The sequence below is a fragment of the Scyliorhinus canicula genome, chromosome 3 (genome assembly GCF_902713615.1).
Source record: "Scyliorhinus canicula chromosome 3, sScyCan1.1, whole genome shotgun sequence".
NCBI lineage: Eukaryota > Metazoa > Chordata > Chondrichthyes > Carcharhiniformes > Scyliorhinidae > Scyliorhinus > Scyliorhinus canicula.
The window spans coordinates 231,218,978-231,240,216 of record NC_052148.1 but is presented as its reverse complement, the minus strand read 5'-3'; the positions used below and the strand labels follow the sequence as shown (position 1 = coordinate 231,240,216).

General features: G+C 45.2%; 1 protein-coding gene across 1 annotated transcript in view; it reads right to left on the bottom strand.

Moving 5' to 3' along the window:
• Positions 1-21,239, bottom strand: part of spata5 (spermatogenesis associated 5) — a 536,428-nt gene that overhangs the window by 480,614 nt on the left and 34,575 nt on the right. Inside the window, exons 8-9 of the mRNA XM_038792393.1 lie at positions 15,384-15,507; positions 6,820-7,075 (exon numbers count right to left, since the gene is read on the bottom strand). Of these exons, the coding sequence (XP_038648321.1) occupies positions 6,820-7,075; positions 15,384-15,507 (380 nt within the window). The remainder of the gene's footprint in view (positions 1-6,819; positions 7,076-15,383; positions 15,508-21,239) is intronic.

The window sequence follows — 21,239 nt, the reverse complement described above, 5'->3', positions numbered from 1 at the left end:
CTCCCGTTCTCACCAGTAAAACCAGAAAATGCTAGAACTGAACACTAAGTCAACCAGCACAGGATAGCATTTCAAGTAGAAACCCTGCATAAAAATGTGTTTTTCTATTTTCAGATGATGATCAATATGCTGTGCTTTGCCCCCGTTTTGTATTTCAGTTTATTCCTGCAATTTTAATTTAAACATATGGTAATGCCATATTCTATTTCTAGTCACACTTTTATACCGAATTTTGTTAATACTTCTATACCACACATTTCTGTTACACACTAGTCTTCTTAAACGACACACTATCCTGACCCTTTGGCAGGCAATAGGATTTAATTATATTTTAAACTTGTTGCTGTATTGTCCAATTACAATTCTGACATTCAAGAAAGTTCAAAACCCGTCTTCAAAAATTTCAGACAATCAGTGTGCTTGGCACATGAAAATACCTACGTGAGTAGCTAACCCAGTCCTCCAATTATCCTCCACAACTGCTTGTTGAGAATTGAACAAAATCGCAAGTTAAATGAGTTAACCATGTCCGTGATCAGTCCAGTAGATGGCAGTCTACCCACAATATATCCGGTGTCATAACGATAACGTTTGGTTTTCTAGATTTCCCCAGACAACCTCTCTCCATTAACCCCATCAGTTCTCTTCATCGTTTTGAAAATTGAACTAATCTTAATGTCAGTATTAAGCACTCTCAGATCACGTGTGGCCTCAGACTCCGGCTGCTTCTCTTCAATTCCAACAATGCGCTTCTACCCAGGTCACAAGAGTACCTCTCCTACGGCACCGGTGTGAATTTTTCCAATTCCCACACCAGCCTTCACGTGACTTCAGGGAGACTGCCAATGTTCATGCCAATTAGCGTTAAACTAACAGCAATTTGGTGCTATGTGCCCACTAGGAACTAGAAATAAGATTGTCCAAATGCTTTTAACACAAGCAAACAAAGGAGACTTTTATTCGATTAGTCTGGGCTGGATTCAAATCTAGGTTGGAGGTGAAAGGCCAGTGATTAACCTAATGCAACACCCAGTCTCCATAAATTTTCCTTTCCTAATGAGTTCCTTTTGACACTCTTTATTAGGTAAAGTCGCCATAGTCCCAGATGACCACAGGCTGCTTTCCCCTTTGAGGGGGGAGAGCTGACTGGTGGTAATTTAACCTGAGGATCACCACACCTCAGGCGGGGGGCAAGGTTGAGAAGGCAGGGCCTTCATGAATACCTCTTTATTACTCATGTCACAACTCTTGGGTAAATTCGAAATCACCACCAGGAAATCGTTTCATTTTTACATCATCTGAATGGGAACATTTTAGGGATGGAATATAAAATGAAGAAAAATAAGAAGTCGCATGTCAATGTTTCACAGCTCCAAGGTCCCAGGTTCGATTCCTGCTTGGGTCACTGTCTGTGCAGAGTCTGCACATTCTGCCCGTGTCTGCGTGTGTTTCCTCCGGGTGCTCCGGTTTCCTCCCACATGTCCCGAAAGATGTGCTTGTTAGGTGAATCGGACATTCTGAATTCTCCCTCTGTGTACCCGAACAGGCGCCGGAATGTGGCAACTAGGGCATTTTCACAGTAACTTTATTGCAGTGTTAATGTAAGCTTACTTGTGACACTAGTAAAGATTATATAATATTATTATATGACCAATAGTTTTGTTCGGAGCTTCATATTGGGAGTGGGAGGTGGTGAATTTCTTCAGCTCTCATCATGCCCACTAACTGAGGCATCCTCTGTTATGGATGGTAAGAATGGATAAGCGTGTCTATCTCATCAGTCAACCTTATTGCATCCGTAAATGAAGCATAGAAGATTAACCTCCACATAATCTACCATCCTCACTACAGAATCAGTCTGTGAATAAAAGTATGCAGGAATAAAACAAAGCTAAAACATTGTTTGGGGTCAAGTAAAGAAAATGTCTCTTCTGCCAATATGGGAGAGATAGCTCTGAACTTTCACTGGCAATGACAAAGTATTTCCATCTCTGAAACATTCTGCATGAAATGCGATGGTTTACACATCAACCGCTGACAAGAATGAATATCATTGGCTTTTAATTATAGAATGGCTAAAAGGTTCTATCGCTGTAGATGGGTTTGGTTTTTGTCAACAGTGATGGCGTCGGAAGGCATCTCATTTGATTCTGCGGACAGTAGTATGACACCAGTCCATTATCCTTCTGACAGCAGAGCTGAACAAAAAGGATCCCGACACATTCACATTTACAGCATAAGCATGGTAACAAGCAGCTTGTTCTCCTTACCCAGTCCACTGCCTAATCACACAACACAGGAGCAATAAAGTTGCAAATGTGTGAAAATGTTCAGGTCACCAGTTCCCAAAATGTGCTGACAACATTTCTTACAAAGCTAATCCAGACAAAATGCTGAATTGCAGCTAATAATGGTTATATATTGACTTCTGTAGGGAGAAACATTATCAGAAGCAATATTGTGTGAGCCAATCCATCAACAATACACACATCGAGAGATGATGTAGATTGATCAGTTGCTATTACTTAACAACACTGAATACACCTGTACCAAATTAATGCAAACATTAAACATTTCGCAGAATTTAGTACCATCATGTTGAACACTTGCATGTGAGCAGTGCTAGTGCCTGTCAGATAATCTCATAAATCTCACATAGTTTCATCTGTGGATTAAACATGTTTTTAAATCTCACAGATTGGAGGTTCAATTCCCACTCCAGGGATTGAGCACACAAAATCACGACTGACACAGCGCAGTATGGCTGAAGCACTGCACTGTTGAAGGTACTGGATTTTGGGGGTTAAATCGCAGTCCCATCTTCCGGCTCGGTCTGTATGATAAAGGTCCGTGACACTATTTTGAAGAACAGCAGTTATCACCAGTGTCCTGGCTAATATTTATTCCTCAGTCAACATCATAAAAAACAGGTAATCTGGTCATTGTCACACTGCTGTTTGACAGTTTGCTGAATGCAAATCAGCTCCGACACTATAACAGTAACAACACTTCGACAAGTACGTCATCAACACTGCAATGGCTGAAAAGCGCTTTGCAATGTCCGGTGGCCATAAAAAGTGCGACATAAATGCAAGACTTTCTTTTCTTTTGTTTTTGAAAATCCAGCGGTAATGCATGAGTGATTGCCCTCATGATCATGGCAGCACTGTATGTGGCATCAAGGATCACTAGCAAATTTGAAGTCAAAGGGAATGAAGAGCAAATCTCTCCACTGGTTGGAGTCATAGCTTGCACAATAAGATTGTTGTGATGTTGGAGGTCAACCATCTCAGCCTCAGGGCATAACTACAGAAATTCCTCGGAGTAGTGTCTGAGGTCCAACTATCTTCAGCTGTTTCATCACTAATCTTCCCTCCATAAGGTCAGCAGAGGGGCCGTTTGCTGGTGATTGCACAATGTTCTGTGTCATTCGCGACATCTCAGATACTGAAGCAGTCCAGCCAACATGCCGTAAAACCCTGGGAACATTCAGGATTGGGCTGATAAGTCACAAGTAACGTTCATGCCACAGAAGTGTCAGGCAATGACCACCTTCAATGCAAGGGAATCTGACCAATGGCCCTTGACATTCAACAATACTACCATAGTGGAATCCCCCACCAACCAACATCCTGGCGTTATTGTTGACCAGAAACTTAACTGGACCAGCCACAGTAATAATAATAATAATAATAATAATAATCTTTATTATTGTCACAAGTCGGCTTACATTAACACTGGAATGTTACTGTGAAAATCCCCTAGTCGCCACACTCAGGCGCCTGTTTGGCTACACGGAGGGAGAATTCAGAACATCCAATCTACCTAACCAAGAGTACAAGAGCAGGTCAGAGGCTGGAAATACTGTGGTAAGTAACTCACCCCCCACTCCTCAAAGTCCTCCCAACATCTAAAAGGCACAAATCTGGAATGTGACGAACCTCCCAAGCCAGAAAACTTCTACCAGCACAAGGCAGCAAACTCATGGGAACACCACGACCTGAAGGTTCCACTCTTGGGGCACACACCACTGTAACTTGAAACCAAAATCACCATTCCTCCACTTTGACTGGGTCAAAATCCTGGAACTCTCTTCCAAACAGCAGTGTGGGTATCCATACATCAGATGAACCATAACGGTTCAAGAAAGAGACCCACCTTCCAATTAGCATAGGCAACAAATATTAGCATTGCCAGCGATTCTCACATCTCATGAACAAAAAATAAAGGTAATAATTTTACTGGCAGAAGGATGGTGCATATATGCTCTGCCACAGTCATTTTTTTCCAGAGAAGAGTTGAAAACATTATTGCGAATGTAAGTTTGCTTTTTAGCAGGATTCTCCCAAAACATGATGGGCAAAGCGTGCAGCATCCAGGAAATTCCTGCACAGGTCATAGGAAACTAAAAACGTCCACTGCAGAACTTCCCCTGATGAGCCATTGGTAAATATATTGCTCGACACGGAACTCAGTTCTTCAAAGCAAGAAATTGTTTCTGCTGAATTAAAACTAGGCCACCATGATGAGGGGTGGCAGAAGTTTGGAACACTTGTCCGCAGTTAATGGTGGGTCAATTGTTAATTTTAAATCTGTGATTGGCAAATTTTTTGTTGACCAAGGGTATTGTTTATCAAAAAGAGGTGTACGGATTAGGTCACAGGCCGTTCACAATCTCATTGAATGGCGGAACAATGCCGAGGGGCTAAATGTTCTGTTGCTACAATTGTCATGTTTAGCTGATCTCATCTGGATCAGTGATAGTAATAAATGGGACTTTGCTATGCCAACCCCTGGATGCAAGTTTTTAAAAGAATGAACCAGTGCTTCTGTTGCTGGCCATCATCCAGTGATGTTTGCTGGAAGGTACCCACATATAGGAGTTTCAGTGAAGAGGAGGATCAAATGCATGGACTACCCCACAATAAGACAACCTGTCAACATTTACTGTTTAGGCTCATACGTGAAAATACCAACTAGGCAAGATGTTGGATGGTGATTTTGAAAAATAAATTTAGAGTACCCAATTATTTTTTTTTCCAATTAAGGGGCAATTTTAGAGTGACCATCCACCTAACCTGCACATCTTTGGGTTCTGGGGGTGAGACCCACACAGACACGGGGAAAATGTGCAAACTCCACACAGTCACTGGGTGGTGATTAACAGCCACAGCTATCTCCCAGGAGAGAAGGGCGAGCGGGGGGCGGGGGGGGTAAAGAAAATGGAGGATGGGGAGCAATCGATGTTTTCATTCCAAATATTTATTCTGACTATTTGTATTCAAGCAGGTGCTCTTGTGGTTTTGTTTGCAAGCGGAACATCGAGTACGACACTGATGGGTTTACGATTAATCCAAAATTAAAATACAGATTGTGTTTAAAACAATCCCTCCACTTATCTGCATGTTCTGCCGATTACTAACTGCAAAATATATTTACTATCCAGATAACCAATATCTCTGAATGGATTAAAATGCTGTACTGACCGAGGAATTTTGAGACAATAAGCGGCAACAGTCAATAATCCTAAACCATCACAATTTGCATTCTTATGTAGCGAGGAAGCTACATTGGCCCCCACCCACCCTTCTTTCCTGGGAGATAGCTCTGTGGTTACCATCTGTTACATCAGACATTACCTAGAGATTAAAGCCATTGAAACTGCTCATCTAGGTCAGCAACAAGGATACCACAGACAACTAAGCATTTTCAAGAGAAAACTTCCAAATTCTGCTTTCCGTGCTGCCACGGCAGTGGGGTGTAGAGAGTCAGTCGGCCAAGCCATGGGAACATTGTTGACTTCAGTCACACTACGGTGGCGAGATATTCAGCAGAAGTCATGCATTTCTCCAAAGTGAAAAAACCCCCCAGAGATTATCATGGGTCACTGTCCACACACCACAAGCAGCAGCCTGAGAACAGATCTCCCACCGTTTTCTAAGAAAAAAGAAATTGATAACCACAAAAATAAATCACCTTTTCCCCCCCGAAATCAGTCTTTTTATAAAATAAGAAATCATCATTTTCTAAACCTGCCCAGTGCATTGATTGGCAACACCCGAGGAAAATAAACTTTAAAATGTCACCTTAAAATGGTTTTCTTCATTCACGCAAACCAACAGTTTCAATGGCTTTTCCTTTGCCTTAACCTCAGTGCAAAAACTGTCTGGAACTTTTTTAACAAATTAACTTTGTTAATTTTTTCCCATACAATTAAATTCTCCCAAATGTTATCATCTCCATTTTTTTCCCCCATGTTTCAAAATTGTAATGCCAACTTCGGAAACATACAGGGCTCCTTCACACCTACTTGCAAGAATTAAGTGGTAATTTAGCCGAACACAATACCATTTCTCCCAGTTGCATGGACAGAGTTCACATGGCACCTTGTAGTCAGATATTAAAAGTGACACTAGAACAAAGCGAGTGTGACTACTCTGATTTACCGCCCCTCCCCCCCACCCATTCTCTGTGGGGACGTTTGCAGGAGCTCTTGATTTGCAGAAAGGCAAGTGAAAACCAACCTTCTGCCACGTTGTTGCCTAACACAATATTGGACATTGCACAGGAGCTCTCACTGCCAAATACTTACAATGTGACATGGAATGAAATAATATTTCAATGCAAGACATTTATTTTTATAAAATAGATAAAAGTGAATGCAGCTCACTCTGTTTTTCTTCAGCAGATTAAATCCTCAAAGGGCACCAACTAAAAAGGTAGCTTGCTTGTTATTTTGGCGGTACCACCTCATGGTCACCACAAGGTGGTGCAACAATAGAAACCCATCGGACCAACAGAGTCAAAAATAGTTGTTACCTGCTTCCTTGCAGACTGCTGCCAGATCTGCTCCGACATAACCATGAGCCCCATCTGCAAGCTGTGTTAGCTCCACCTCCGTTAACAAGGTGGGAACATTCTTCAGAAACTTTTTCAAGATATCTGCACGGTCTTTAGCATTAGGGATACCAATCTCTATTTCCTTATCAAATCGTCCAGGTCTCCGAAGTGCTGGATCCAAGGCATGAGGTCGATTGGTGGCACCAAGGACCAGGAGCTGTCCTTGACTTCCCTCCTAACAATAAAAAAAAATTGCATTTTATCAATACATAAATAATGAAGATTATTTATTATTTATTTCACTACACCTTCTTGCTCAAGGCTCCACCAGCCCAGTACAAGTTCCTCAAAATTCAAACTTCAGAAGATAACAATGATGTCACAATTGTTATGATCCCAGCTGATGTTACGACTGGACAAGTCAGATTCCAGAGGGGAAGTTGGCTTTATAGATCCTAACTTTCTATTTTAAAAGGGAGGAGGAACATCTCTGAACAAATTCACAGTAGTCTGCTGAACCTTTAGTGAATAAAACATTGAATAAAACATTTATTAAAGAAGAAAAAACTATATTGCATCAGACAAAAAAGGATGGAAAGATCTCAATATAAACGTGAGAAAATGATTCAAATATTCACTATTGTTTCACCCCAGCTATCTTTTTACAGATACATATAGATTCAGAAAGATCTAACATATTAGGATATATAATTTCCTAAGGGTGCTCCAGTTTCCTCCCACAGTCCAAAGATTAGGTGTATTGGGCACGCTGAATTGCCCCTAAATGTCCACAGGTTGAGCATGGTTACAATGATAGGGTGGGAGATTGGGCATAGGCAAGGTGATCTTTCGAAGGGTTGGTGTGGACTAGGTGGGCCGAATGGCCTCCTTCTGCACTATAGAGATTTTATGACACTCTAATGTTCACAGGAAGCATGAGGTATATTTGAATTAACAGGCAAGCTGTGAGCAGACACACCACATTCCAAAGTAAATGACAGATGCAACCAAAGCAGATTCCCTGGATTTCTCAATAACTCATCAGTACACTTGTCGCACCGTGAGCCAACCAGTCTCACTGAAACTCTGTCTTTCTCACAAAGGGTTCCAATCTCAACATTTGAAGAACCGCCTCTTCAAAAGTCGCTCCCGCTTGGACGGCTTCCACAAGGATCCACCTGAAGACTCTTTTCACTTGGATCTCCGAGGACATTTAAGCTTCACCTTTCAAGCACACTTTCAGATCTTCAACCATGCCAAGCAGAACACCACGGCTCCAAAAGGGTATCTTTGCCCCTACGGCCTACAGCACAGACTCACCAACCTTTGGCTGGCCTCTCAGATATCCTGTACTTCTCCCAAGCTCCCAGCAGCTCTTTCTTTAACTTGGAACCTTTCTTTCTGCTCCTGTCATTTATCTTGACTCAATGGGATCTATCTTTGATCCCTGTCTGTGTCGCTGCCTGGGGTTACCCTCTTTCTGTCCCACTCGCTTGTTTGAGATCACCTTCTTGGCTTGATGCTTTCTCCCTGTCCCCCTCCCAGTGTCTTGCTCCTTGGAACACCTCTCAAATGATGCTCTGGTTCAAGGTCACCTCACTTGCAAATGCAGGCAGGGCAGGCTCCCGACCTAAAGACGTGACGTGAAAATAGACCAACTGCGCATCTGCAGCCATTTTCCAGCCCACGCATGAAGACCAAGGAATGTAAAAGAACGCAAAATACGCTTGTGCAGCCACTTCTGGGCCAGCATATGTGCAGGCGGTCCAAACCCCACTGAGAACTGGAGTCCCTCATGTCTGACTTTAAATCAAGCTGAGCATTTGCGTTTTGAGTTTCATCATGCACAATATGAATAGTCAGTAGTTTGACTATCTCTATGTAACCTTTTCTACATTAAACACAATAATATTGATTCACAGTGGCCCACACAATTGTACTGACTACTAACAGTTTGGACATCAACTGTTTTCAAAATAAATTATTCCCAACCATTTCTATAATTCCACAATAAGGCAAATGAAAATGGTTAAACTTTTAGTGGGTAAAAATTTCATAACTCATTTTGCATCATAGTCTTAACACCCATATTTCCTTTTTCAGTCTGCATTACAGACACAGCTGGGAAAAAAGTTGCAGTGGATCATACATGTATCGTCACAGGATTTTGATTGACATATGTGAGGAGGATGCATGTCACTTTTTCTCATACATATGTGTTGACTATACACTCCTCTAACATGTGCCAAGCACACATATTCAGCATATTTTACAGGTAATCTTTTCTTCAGTCTTCCATTTTGAATAATATTAGCCTGGATTTTGTGGTCAATGGCAAAGGCGTTCACCTCATTGGCAGTTGCCTACACAGACTTGAAAGACTTTAGAGTGCCTCATCACCGGATATCTGTTCCAGTCTGGCGCCCAAGGGCATCCTCACAGATACACATGTAGAATCTTTGAATGGTTCCAGCAGAGGCCATAGGGTTGTCCCTCTGCAATGGCCAACTGGCTATTCCAACTACAGAGCCCTTTCACCGTAGCCCTACAAGCCTTCTCTCTTCCTGATTAAAGTCACGATTGACTCCGTCTCCAACACACACATGGGATGCTTTGTGGAGCAGTAGGTAGCACCTCTGCCTCTGAAACAGAAGTCTCATGTTCCGCACCAACGCATGAAAGACACATGACCTGCCTACCTAATCCCATTTGTCAGCACTTGGCCCATAGCCTTGAATGTTATGACGTGCTAAGTGCTCATCCGAGTACTTTTTAAAGGATGTGAGGCAACCCCCCTCTACCACCCTCCTAGGCAGTGCATTCCAGGACGTCACTACCATCTGGGTAAAAACCGAAGACCCTCTTATAGGCGAACTGGGGCTTTGGGGAGGTTTGAGTTGTCGCGCTGGGGGCTGAGAGCGGAGCTCCTTAATACAGGAAGCTGGACTAAGTTCGGCCTCCGCTGAGGCCCCAAATTGAAACGGAGTCCCAATAGATAGTATGTGTTCTTGGCTAAACACGCCGATCATGGGATTCTGTTCCAGTTTGGTTAGATCATGCCCTAGATTTTGTCCAACTAGCAGGGATCTCTAAAGTGCACAGCATTATTGCTAGCCCCCAAGCACCAATGAATGGCTGTTGAAGACAGAAGTTTAACATTGGTAAATCACAACATCCAGATCGCTGTGAGCAGCCATGGAGGATAATGCAGGTCAATGCCTGCTTCCTAGGCAATCACAATAATATTTATTTTAAGGCATTTGACTGTGGCCTAATTACCTGATGCATCAGAACATTTCAAAAATGCTTCCTCGGAGACACCTTGAGGGCTGGCTTCGAAGACCTCGAACAGCACTGAAGATGTGCGGGTTAGGTGGATTGGCCATGCTAAATTGACCGTAGTGTAAGGTTAATGGGGGGATTGTTGGGTTACGGGTATACGGGTTACGTGGGTTCAAGTAGGGTGATCATTGCTCGGCACAACATCGAGGGCCGAAGGGCCTGTTCTGTGCTGTACTGTTCTATGTTCTATGAATACAGACAGTGAGATGAAAGCATCCAAAACCATTGTGAATACTTCACAGCATCTTCCTAACCAAGATTCCGATATCTTGAAATATAAATGTATGTTATATACAGTTTGACAAAAGTCTCAGATGATCATAATGGTCTGTTAGTTTGCTCTACAACTTCATAATCCAATAACATACAATAATGAAGCACCTGGAGAAGGAAGATGATGACAATCAAGTGCAACAAGGAGGTAACCAAGATAGAAAGGAGGAGACATATGTTTTTACTGCTAAAGCTAAAGCTGCTATTCATCAACTACTAGCATTGTACAACTGATGAGGACAGCTGAATATCCCACCCACCATATCACCTTCATCAGGGTGATGACAAAATATACCTTTACCTAAATTGCCTTGAGCAAAGACTGAACTGCCAAAGATTGCCGTTACAGCTGCTGATATACTATTCAATACCACAGCAAGGATATGCATTGAACTGTGTGCTTCAGTTCTCTGAACCATAGCTTATTTATTTTTCTTCTACCTGCTCTCGCATGACAGGAGTCAGGCTTAAATGGGCATTGTGGTCAATGGCAGCAACCTGGGAGCAGGGTGCTTGCAAGGATAAGTTTTGAGTAGTATTAAATGTCAACAGTGACTGAACTGATGTAGGCCATTCTATCCTTCCGCAATTTTTAATCCTTATTTAAAGGAAAAAAGACTTGCATATGAAATGAAATGAAATGAAATGAAAATCGCTTATTGTCACAAGTAGGCTTCAAATGAAGTTACTGTGAAAAGCCCCTAGTCGCCACATTCCGGCTTCCGCAACCATAAGACATCTCAACGTGTTTTACAGTCAGTTAGGTACTTTTATTTTGAAGAGTAGTCACTGTTGTAATGTAGGAAGTACAGCAGCAAATATACACACATCAAGTTGTCACAAACAGCGATGTGGCATTGACCAGAGAATCCGTTTTCTAATGTTGACTGGGGGATAAATATTGACCAGGACACACTGGGGATATCTCCTCTGCTCCCTCTTCAAAATAATGCCATGGGATCTTTTACACCCGCCTAAGCAGGCCTTGGTTTAACATCTCATCCAACACCTCAGTCAGTGAAGTGTTCCCTCAGCATTGCACACAACTATCAGTCTGGTTTTTTTGAACTTGAGCTTTGTCGCAGGACTTGAACCCGGTACCTTGTAACGAGGAGACAAGAGTGCTACCAACTCAGTCATGCTGACACAAAAGAATACATTCTGTTGCTGTCATTATGATAATCCTTGATCTGCAGCACATGGTAGAATGAACTTTGAACCTCAGTGTTTGTTCTTGTGCCAACTAGTTAGATTAAAAAGAACAGCACTGTAGTCAGAAAATCATTTGAAGTGCAAGCCCAGGTTCCAGCGGATAAGCTTTCCATTAGAGGCGCAAAGTCAGAAAAGCATACTTCAGAAGACAAGGCTGAAGTTTTTGTGAACAGGGTGAGGTTTCAGTTAAGACAAAAGAGGGGCGCGATTCTCCCATATGGGGAGAAATCGTAAGGTTGGCGTCAAATCCGGGCGGGTTTGACGCCAACCCCCCCCCCTTCCCGACCGGGAACCGATTCTGGTCCCCGGTCGGGGCTAGCATCCCGACGCCGTAAACTCCGGCATCGCGGGCTTAACGAATTTCGTTAAGCCCGCTTGCCAGAGTTAGCGCCGGCTGACGCGTCATATGACGTCAGCCGCGCATGCGCGGATTGGATGACTCCAGCCCGCGCATGCGCGGATGACGTCATCGCGCATTTGCGCGAAACCCGCGCATGCGCGGGCCGGAATGCCCCTCAGCCGCCCCACGAATGGATACTGCGGGGCGGCGGAAGGACAAAGAGTGCGCGGGCATCGGGCCCGCTGCCCGCGATCGATGCCCACCGATCGCGGGCCCATGGCACCCTTGGCACGGCCGTGGTACTGCCGTGCCAATCGGTGCCATGGTTTTAAAAATCGACAGTTTACGGCCGTTTTTACGAACAGCCAGACCAGGTGTGTTTGCCGTTCGTAAAAACAGCCGTAAAGGGCGGGGAACTCGGCCCATCCACCAGCTGAGAATCGCTGCCGGCCGTAAAAAAACGGCGGCAGCGATTCGTATCGGGAGTCGGGCGTGGGGGGGGGGGGGGGGGGGGGGGAGAATAGCGGGAGGGCGTCGGAACAGCGTGGCCGTAAAATTTTACGAGCCACGCTATTCTCCGCACCGTCGGGAGTGCGGAGAATCGCGCCCGAGGTATATAGATAAACGGCAAGCAAAAAAAAAGGGCTGCAGTTGGTAGACTTTAAGTGGCTCAGGAGAAGCACTGGTGATCGAAGGAGGCAGCAGAAGATTGGTGACTCCATGCTGTAGATCACTGGGGCAAAGGTAACCCCTTTGAGAAGTAGAATTCTGCTCAGTGCGGCTAAAGAGCTGATTTTGTGCTTGTGAGTTGGTGTTGGGTGTGCAGATTCGGGAATCCAATGGAATGGAATCTCGGGAGACACAACTGAAACCCCACAAGGTGGGCCATTGCTGACGCCATTAGAGTTCAGAGGGAATTCAGAGGCAAAATCTTCAGAGATGAAGACTGGAATGCCGAGAGCCTTTCAACAAGATTGACTAATTATTTACTGATATTTCGGTGGGTTAGGAAATCCGTGGAATCTGTCTTGGCCACATCTGTCATTAACTGTGTAATTCAACCACAATTTGCCTTTTAATGGACTTCACATTAACCATGAACATTAAATCTCAAGGTAGATGTTATAAATAGATTTATTTTTCTGACCTTGTAAAATTTGTTTTTGTTTGTTCATAACCCGTGGAATCTTGTGACTTTATTCCCTCAGCAAGTATCTTTAATCTCAAACTTTGTCTACATTAAACAAAAAGTACTAGTTGCTAACTGGATTTCACCAAGAACTTGAGGGTCTAGTCCAGGAACATAACACAATCTTCAACAAGAGAGAATTTACCATCTCCCTTTGACATTTAATGGCATTACCATTGCTGAAACCTCACCATCGACTAAAAACTCAACTGAAACCGCCTGACAAATAATGTGACCACAAAAACAGATCAGAGATGGAAATTCTGCAATGGGCATCGCACCTACTGACCGCTAAAGTCTGTCCACAGTCTACATGGCAGAAGTCAGGAATATAATGAAATCCTCTCCACGCATCCAGATGAGTGCAGCTCCAGCAATACTCAAGAAGCCCAACACCATCCAGGAAAAAAAACAGCCAGACTTGATTGTCACCCCATCCATCACTTTAAACATTTATTCCCTGCAACACTAACATACCGTGGTGGTTGCAGGTGTGTACCATCTACAAGATGGACTACAGCAACTCGCCAAGGCTCCTTCAACACCATCATGCAAACCCAAGACTACAACCATCCAGAAGGACAAGGAAAAGAGACATGGGAACACCACCATTTCGAAGTTCTCTTCCAAGATACTCACCATCCTGACTTGGAAATATACCACCACCGTTCCTTCACTGTCTCTGGATCAAAATCCAAGAACATCCTCTTGAACAGCACTGTGGCTGTATCTATACCACATAGACTGCAATTGTTCAAGGCAGTGGCTTGCCACCACCTTCTCAGAGGCAATTAGGGATTGGCAATGAATGCTGGCTTTGCCAATGACATCCACAAGCAACGAATCAATAAAAAAGGTCCTATGTACACTTTGGACAACTAATTAATTAAAACAAGGTGTCTGGACCCAGCAACTTCTCCGTGTGAACCTCCTCCTCCATGCTGCTCAACTGGTGCCCCAGGGTCTAACAATTATACCCTTTTCTGCCACACTTGGCTCAGACATACTTTAACACAAGTATCATGAAAATGGAGGCTTTGATGTGTTGTAGCACTTCTATGACCGTTCTTTGAATACAAATTAAATACATTTGTAATTTGGCTAGTAAAAATTTTTTTAAAACTTTCCTTTAAGCTGCAGCAAGCCTTTCGATTTTGCAATTCCAAATCTTCTGCAGTAACCTGCCCCCAATGAAACAGCAAGCTCCCTGTGGCTAACATATATTTTCAATTTCCACAGATAATTGAATCTATGCATCTCTGAAACAATGCCTGCATTTTTAAATACAAGACATTACCCTATGATCTCTCTAAACTACAGATAAAAAAATTTATTTCCACTGAATTAATTGATTAAAACACTCAGTAAGCAAACCATTTAGAACAGGAAAGTTCAAGCTTCAATTCCTGATCTGAAGTGTTAGCTGAATTAAGTTGGGACAACAGTAGGGGTGTCTCATCTGGCCTCTGTGCTCTGGGTTAGGGAAGCACAAATTGGTTTAGGTCGCTGTCCTGTGATACCAACGGAAAATCAGGGCAGGATCGGACTGAGCTTTGATGTCCCACACACAAAACACTCAATGCCTATGCTCACAAATAAAAACTTGAGTGAGATATGAAAAATAACTAGAATCTACTGAACTACATTTCAGAAATGAAAAGAAGACAGGCAAAAGAAGGTGCAATGAATACTATTGTAAAGAGTGGAATTGTCAGTTCCAAATACTACCCACGGTAAATTCTACTCAACAATATAGGGTATACAGAAGAACAACTTGCAGTGATTTAGTCAGAGTTCTGTGTTGCCACGAATTGGAAAAATAACGCAGAGAGATTTCTGAAACTCACAACACCCTAGGAATGCCTTCATCGAGATTCTTTACTTTAGCAACATATGCTTTAAAATCATGAATGTACTGAAAATTAGGTGATCAGTCTTTATGGTGTTCATTATTGAATGTGAATAACATAATTTACAAGAAATCATACTGACCAACAATGGTAAAGAAAGTAATAAGTGACATACATGGAACCTGGATATATTGTATTAGGTGGCAAAAGAACAGCAGTATGTCAAATCTGCAACACAATCTCTTGCACTTTACAAATTCAAGGAACCAATGATTATTTTCTACAAAATTACTGTAAACAATAATCTGACTATTTTTAATTGTTACTATTTACTCACCGAGCCAATACCGTCCATTAGTGTGAGCAATGATGCTACCACTCGCTTCTCAACTTCGTGTTGAGCTCCTTCCCGCTTTGGACATATGGCATCAAGCTCATCTATGAATATAATTGATGGCTGACTGGAAGAAGACACAAGGCATTAGAAGCAAGTCACATTCTAAGGGTAGTATTTGCAAATCTGTTACGAATGGCATATCTAATCTGATGGAATCAGATCTTTTGCATGTATCCAACAACACCCCCATGTTTCCAAACACATTTTTGTACAATTCACAATCCGAGAGATTATACAGTTCTTTCATGAATGTGAATTTGGAAATATTTGAGTGTTTTGGAATCAAATTGCAGAGTTGTGCAAAAAATAAATTTTTCAGGCTAATAAATATCAGCTTGCCTCAGCGAGAGCAACAGAGAATGAGTGGGAGAGATAAGTCAGAACGCAAGACAAATGGGGAAATCGGAGAAAGAAATTCAAAAGTGAACTCACTGCCACAGTGTTTCATGTGTTGCATTTTTGATGGCTGAAATTCACTTCATGGCAGTTTCCATTGTGTTTTTTTAAAATAAACATTTTATTGAGGTATTTATGGTTTTACAACAACAACAAAATAAACAATGTGCATGAAATTATAAACATAGTGCAAAAGCTGTCTTCCTCCCTTACAGGTCCCACCTTTACTAACCCCCTACTCTAAACTAAGCGAACCCTCAACAGCTTGGACATGACATCCGCAAACCCCTACCAGAATCCCATAAGCTTCGGGCATGCCCAGAACATATGGACATGGTTCGCTGGCCCTCCCGCACACCTTGCGCACCCATCTCCTACCCCAAAGAACCTGCTCATCCGGGCCACTGTCATGTGGGCCCGGTGAACGACCCTAAATTGTATCAGGCTGAGCCTGGCACATGTTGTGGATGCGTTGACTCTACTCAACGTGTCCGCCCAGAGACCATCATCCTCTATCTCTCCCCCCAACTCCTCTTCCCACTTGCGCTTCAGCTCCTCACTCTGTGTCTCCTCTGACCCCAACAGTTCCTTGTAAATGTCAGAAACCGTCCCTTCTCCCACCCACACGCTAGAAACTACCCTATCCTTTATCCCCCTTGGTGGTAGGAGCAGGAAGGCGGAGACCTGCCTGCATAGGAAATCTCGCACCTGCAGGTACCTAAACTAATTTCCCCTCGCCAATCCAAATTTCTCCTCCAGCTCCCTCAGTATAGAAAAGCTCCTCTCCATAAACGTATCCCCCCACCCTCTCAATCCCTGCTCTCTCCGGAACCCTCCATCCAGCCTTCCTGGGGCAAACCGGTGATTGGTACAAATTGGAGACCACATCGAAGCTCCCCCTGCTCCCACATGCCTCCTCTATTGCCCCCAGACCCTCAGGGGCACCACCACCACAGGGCTGATGGAGTACCGTGCCGGTGGAAACGGCAGAGGCACCAACACTCCCAAACTGGTGCCCTTGCATGATGCTGCCTCCACACGCTCCCATACCAAACCCCCCCGCCCCCACTACCCACTTCCTGATCATGGCTATATTCGCCGCCCAATAATAATTACTAAAGTTCGGCAGTGCCAACCTTCCCTCCCCCGGCTCCGCTCAAGCATCCGCCTTTTTTACTTGCGGGGTCTTACCCACCCATACAAAGCCAGTGATAACCTTATTGACATGTTTAAAGGAGGACCGTGGAATAAAGATGGGGAGACACTGAAACACAAACAGAATTCTCGGGAAGACCATCATTTTCGCTGTCTGCACCCTCCCAGCTAGTGACAACGGGAGCGCGTCCCACCTTTGGAAATTGTCCTTCATTTGGTCTACTAATCAGGCCAAATTTAACTTGTGCAGCCGTTCCTTTTCCCACGCCACCTGGATGCCTAGGTATCGAAAGCTTCCCCCTACCACCCTAAACGGCAGCTCCCCAATCGCCTCTCCTGCCCCTTGCCTGGAGCGCAAACATCTCACTTTTCCCCATATTCAGTTTATAACTCCGAAAACCGGCCAAATTCCCTCAGAATCCTCATAATTTCTTCCATCCCTTCTAGTGAGTCCGAAACACACAGGAGCAGTTTGTCTGCGTAAAGCGAGACTCTGTGTTCCACTTCCCCCGGACCAGTCCCTTCCAGCCCCTTGAGGCTCTCAGCGCAATTTCCAGCGGCTCTATGGCTAAAGCAAACAGCAGTGGGGAGTGGGGGCATCCGTGTCTCGTCCCCCGATGCAGCCTGAAATAGTCTGATGTTGACCTGTTCGTCCGTATGCTCGCGACCGGAGCCTGATACAACAGCCTGACCCAGTCAATAAAGCCCTGCCCAAATCCAAACCGCCCCAGTACCTCCCACAGATATTCCCATTCCACCCGATCAAAAGCCTTCTGCATCCATTGCGACAACTACCTCCACATCCCTAGCTTCTAGGGGCATCATAATCACATTTAACAACCTTCTTATGTTGGCCACCAACTGCCGACCCTTAACAAATCCTGTCTGGTCCTCCCCAATGACGTCCGGAACACGGAATCCAAGAGGACAAGATTTTGGCCAGCAGTTTGGCGTCCACATTTAGTAGGGAGATCGGTAGCATTGTGGATAGCACAATTGCTTCACAGCTCCAGGGTCCCAAGTTCGATTTCTACTTGGGTCACTGTCTGTGTGGAGTCTGCACATCCTCCCCGTGTGTGCGTGGGTTTCCTCCGGGTACTCCGGTTTCCTCCCACAGTCCAAAGATGTGCAGGTTGGGTGGATTGGTCATGATGAATTGCCCTTAGTGTCCAAAATGCTATGATTAACCTAGGACAAAAGTTCGGCACAACATCGTGGGCCGAAGGGCCTGTTCTGTGCTGTATTTCTCTATCTATCTATCTATCTATCTGTCTGTCGGACCCACATAGCTCCGGGTCCTTATCCCGCTTCAGGATCAATGAGATTGTGGCATGTGACATCGTCAGGGGAAGCACCCACGTTCCCTTGCCTCATTAAATGCTCTCAACAACAGCAGCCACAATATCCCAGAGAACTTTTTATAGAACTCCACTGGGTACCCATCCGGCTCCGGGGCTTTACCCGACTGCATGGCCTTCAGCCCCTCTGCTATTTCCTCAAACCCGATCGGGGCCCCCAGCCCTTCTACCAACCCCAATTCAGACCCCGTAAAAAGTGCCCCATCCCCTCCGGCGCAGCTGGGGGTTCCGACTCATACAACCTACTGTAAAACGCCTTGAACCCTGTCCCCGTCCTTTACTTTCCCTATCTCCCAGGCTGCCTCCCTCTTTCTGAGCTGCTGCGCAAACATTCTACTGGCCTTTTCCCCATGTTCATAGATCGCCCGCCTTGCCTTCCTCAGCTGCTCCGCCGCCCACCCTGTAGTTAACAAGCCAAACTCCGTCTGTAGCCTCTGTCACTCCCTTAGAAGCCCTGCCTCTGGAGCCTCCGCATACCTCCTGTCGACCTGCAATATCTCCTTTATCAGTCGATCCGTCTCAGCTCTGTCTACCTTTTCCCTGTGGGCCAGTATCGAGATCAGCTCCCCTCTGACCACCACCTTCAATGCCTCCCAGACCACTGCCGCAGAAACTACACCCGTGTCATTGACTTCCAGGTAGTTCTAAATACATTTCCTCAGCCGCCCGCACACCTCTTCATCAGCTAAAAGTCCCACGTCCAGCCTCCAGTGTGGGCGCTGGCTACTCTCCTTGATAACCTGTAGGTCAATTCAGTGCGGGGCATGATGAGATTGTGATCGCCAAATACCCCGTGTCCACTACCCCCGTCAGTAGAGCCCTGTTCAAAATTAAAAAATCAATCCGGGAGTACACTTTATGCACGTGTGAGTTGAAGGAGAATTCCTTCACTCTCGGCTGCTCCCCCCCCTCTCCCCGCCCCCCATTAGCTCCATGTATCCCTTTAGCTCCTTCGCCATTGCTGGCACCCTCCCAGTCCCGGAGCTCGACCGGTCCAACCCAGGGTCGATAAGTGTGTTAAAGTCCCCTCCCATGACCAACTTATGCGAATCCAGGTCTGGGATCTTCCCCAACATCCTCTTTATAAACTCCACATCATCCCAATTTGGCGTGTACACATTCACTCGCACCACCGGCAACCCCCCCAGCTTCCCAATGACCATAATGTACCAGCCTCCCACATCCATAACTATTCTTCCCGCCTCAAATACCACTCGCTCATTAATCAGGATCGCAACCCCCCTAGTCTTCGAGTACAGCCCAAAGTGAAAAACCTGTCCGACCCATCCCTTCTTTAATCTGATCTGATCAGTTACTCTAAGGTGCGTCTCCTGTAACATTACCACATCCGCCTTCAGTCCCCTCAAATGCGTGAATGAGCGTGCCCTCTTAACCGGCCTATTTAGCCCTTTCACATTCCATGTGATCAGCCTAGTTTGGGGGGGGGGGCGCTCATCGCACCCGCCCACCCTGCTGCCCACTTCACCAATCAGCCATCACCTTTCTTGGGCCAGTCTCCAGCCCGTGCCCCACGCATCCGCTGGCCCGCCCCCGCTCCCGACCTCCTTTATGTCCCACAGCAAACGTCCCTCTCCCATCGGCAGAACATTCCCTCCCTTCCAGTAACAGCACTATGTAAACCAATCCCTTCAACAAGCATAACATCTGCTCACCCCCCACTGCGCTTCCATGAGCTAGACCGCCCAGCTGGCTTGGTGACCCCCGCCCATGGCGTCAGTTGTTCTCTCACCTATTGTTCCCCCCCCCCCCCCCCCCCCCCCCCCCCCGCTCGGACACACATGGTCAAAAGAAAAGCAATCCCAACACAATTACCTGAAAAAAAACACAAGAAACAAAGAAAAGATCAAACAGAAGATCCAACATCTAACAAACATACCTCCATCCCCCATCAGTGCAAATGTAAACTTTAACTCACTCAGCTCTGCAACAGGCCCCAAATCAGTACAGAATGGCATTACAGATAACGTCCAAAAAACAAGAAACTTTTTAAGCACGAGGACTGCAGCAAAGTTCAAAGACCTCAGTCCGCCACCAGTCCTTTCCTTCTAGCGAAGTCCATCACTTCCTCGGGCAACTCAGAATAAAAATGTTGATCCTTATACGTGACCCAAAGACATGCCGGATGCAGCAATCCAAATTTCACCTTTTTCTTTAAAAGGGTCGACTTTATCTGATTGAATCGTGTTCTTCCCCTGGCTACATCCGCACTCAGATCCTGATGGATCCGCAGGATACTGTTCCCTATTTACAACTCAGTGTCTGCCTGGCCCACCATAAGATATGCTCCTTGTCCAAGTATCTGTGGAATCTCACCACCATTGCCCTTGAGTAGTCCCCTACTCGTGGCTTCCTCGCGAGCGCTCTGTGCGCCCTGTCCACCTCCAAGGGTCGGGAGAACGTGCCATCCCCCAGTAACTTCTCAAACATGCCCGCTATGTGCGCCTCAGGGTCCGCTCCTTCGGACCCCACCAGGAGACCCAAGATTCTCAAGTTTTGCCGGCGGGACCTATTCTCTAGATCCTCCACCTTCTCCTGGAGCCTTTTCTGCTGGTCACTCAGCATCCCCACCTCCAACTCCACCGCAGTTTGATGTTCCTCCTGCTTAGCCAGTGCCTTCTCTACTTTCTGGATCGCCCAGTCTTGGGCATCCAATCTAAGTTCCAGCCGTGCAATCGATTCTTTAATCGGGTCCAAGCATTCCTGTTTCTGCTTGGCGAAGCCCTCCTGAATAAACTGCATCAGCTGCTCCGTCGACTGCTGGGTCGACAATCCAGGACTCCGGTCGACCGCCATGCTTTCTCCCGCTGCAGCTTCAGCCTAAGCCTTCTCTGTTCATCTATTTCTTGCTTTGCGAGCACTTCTAGTC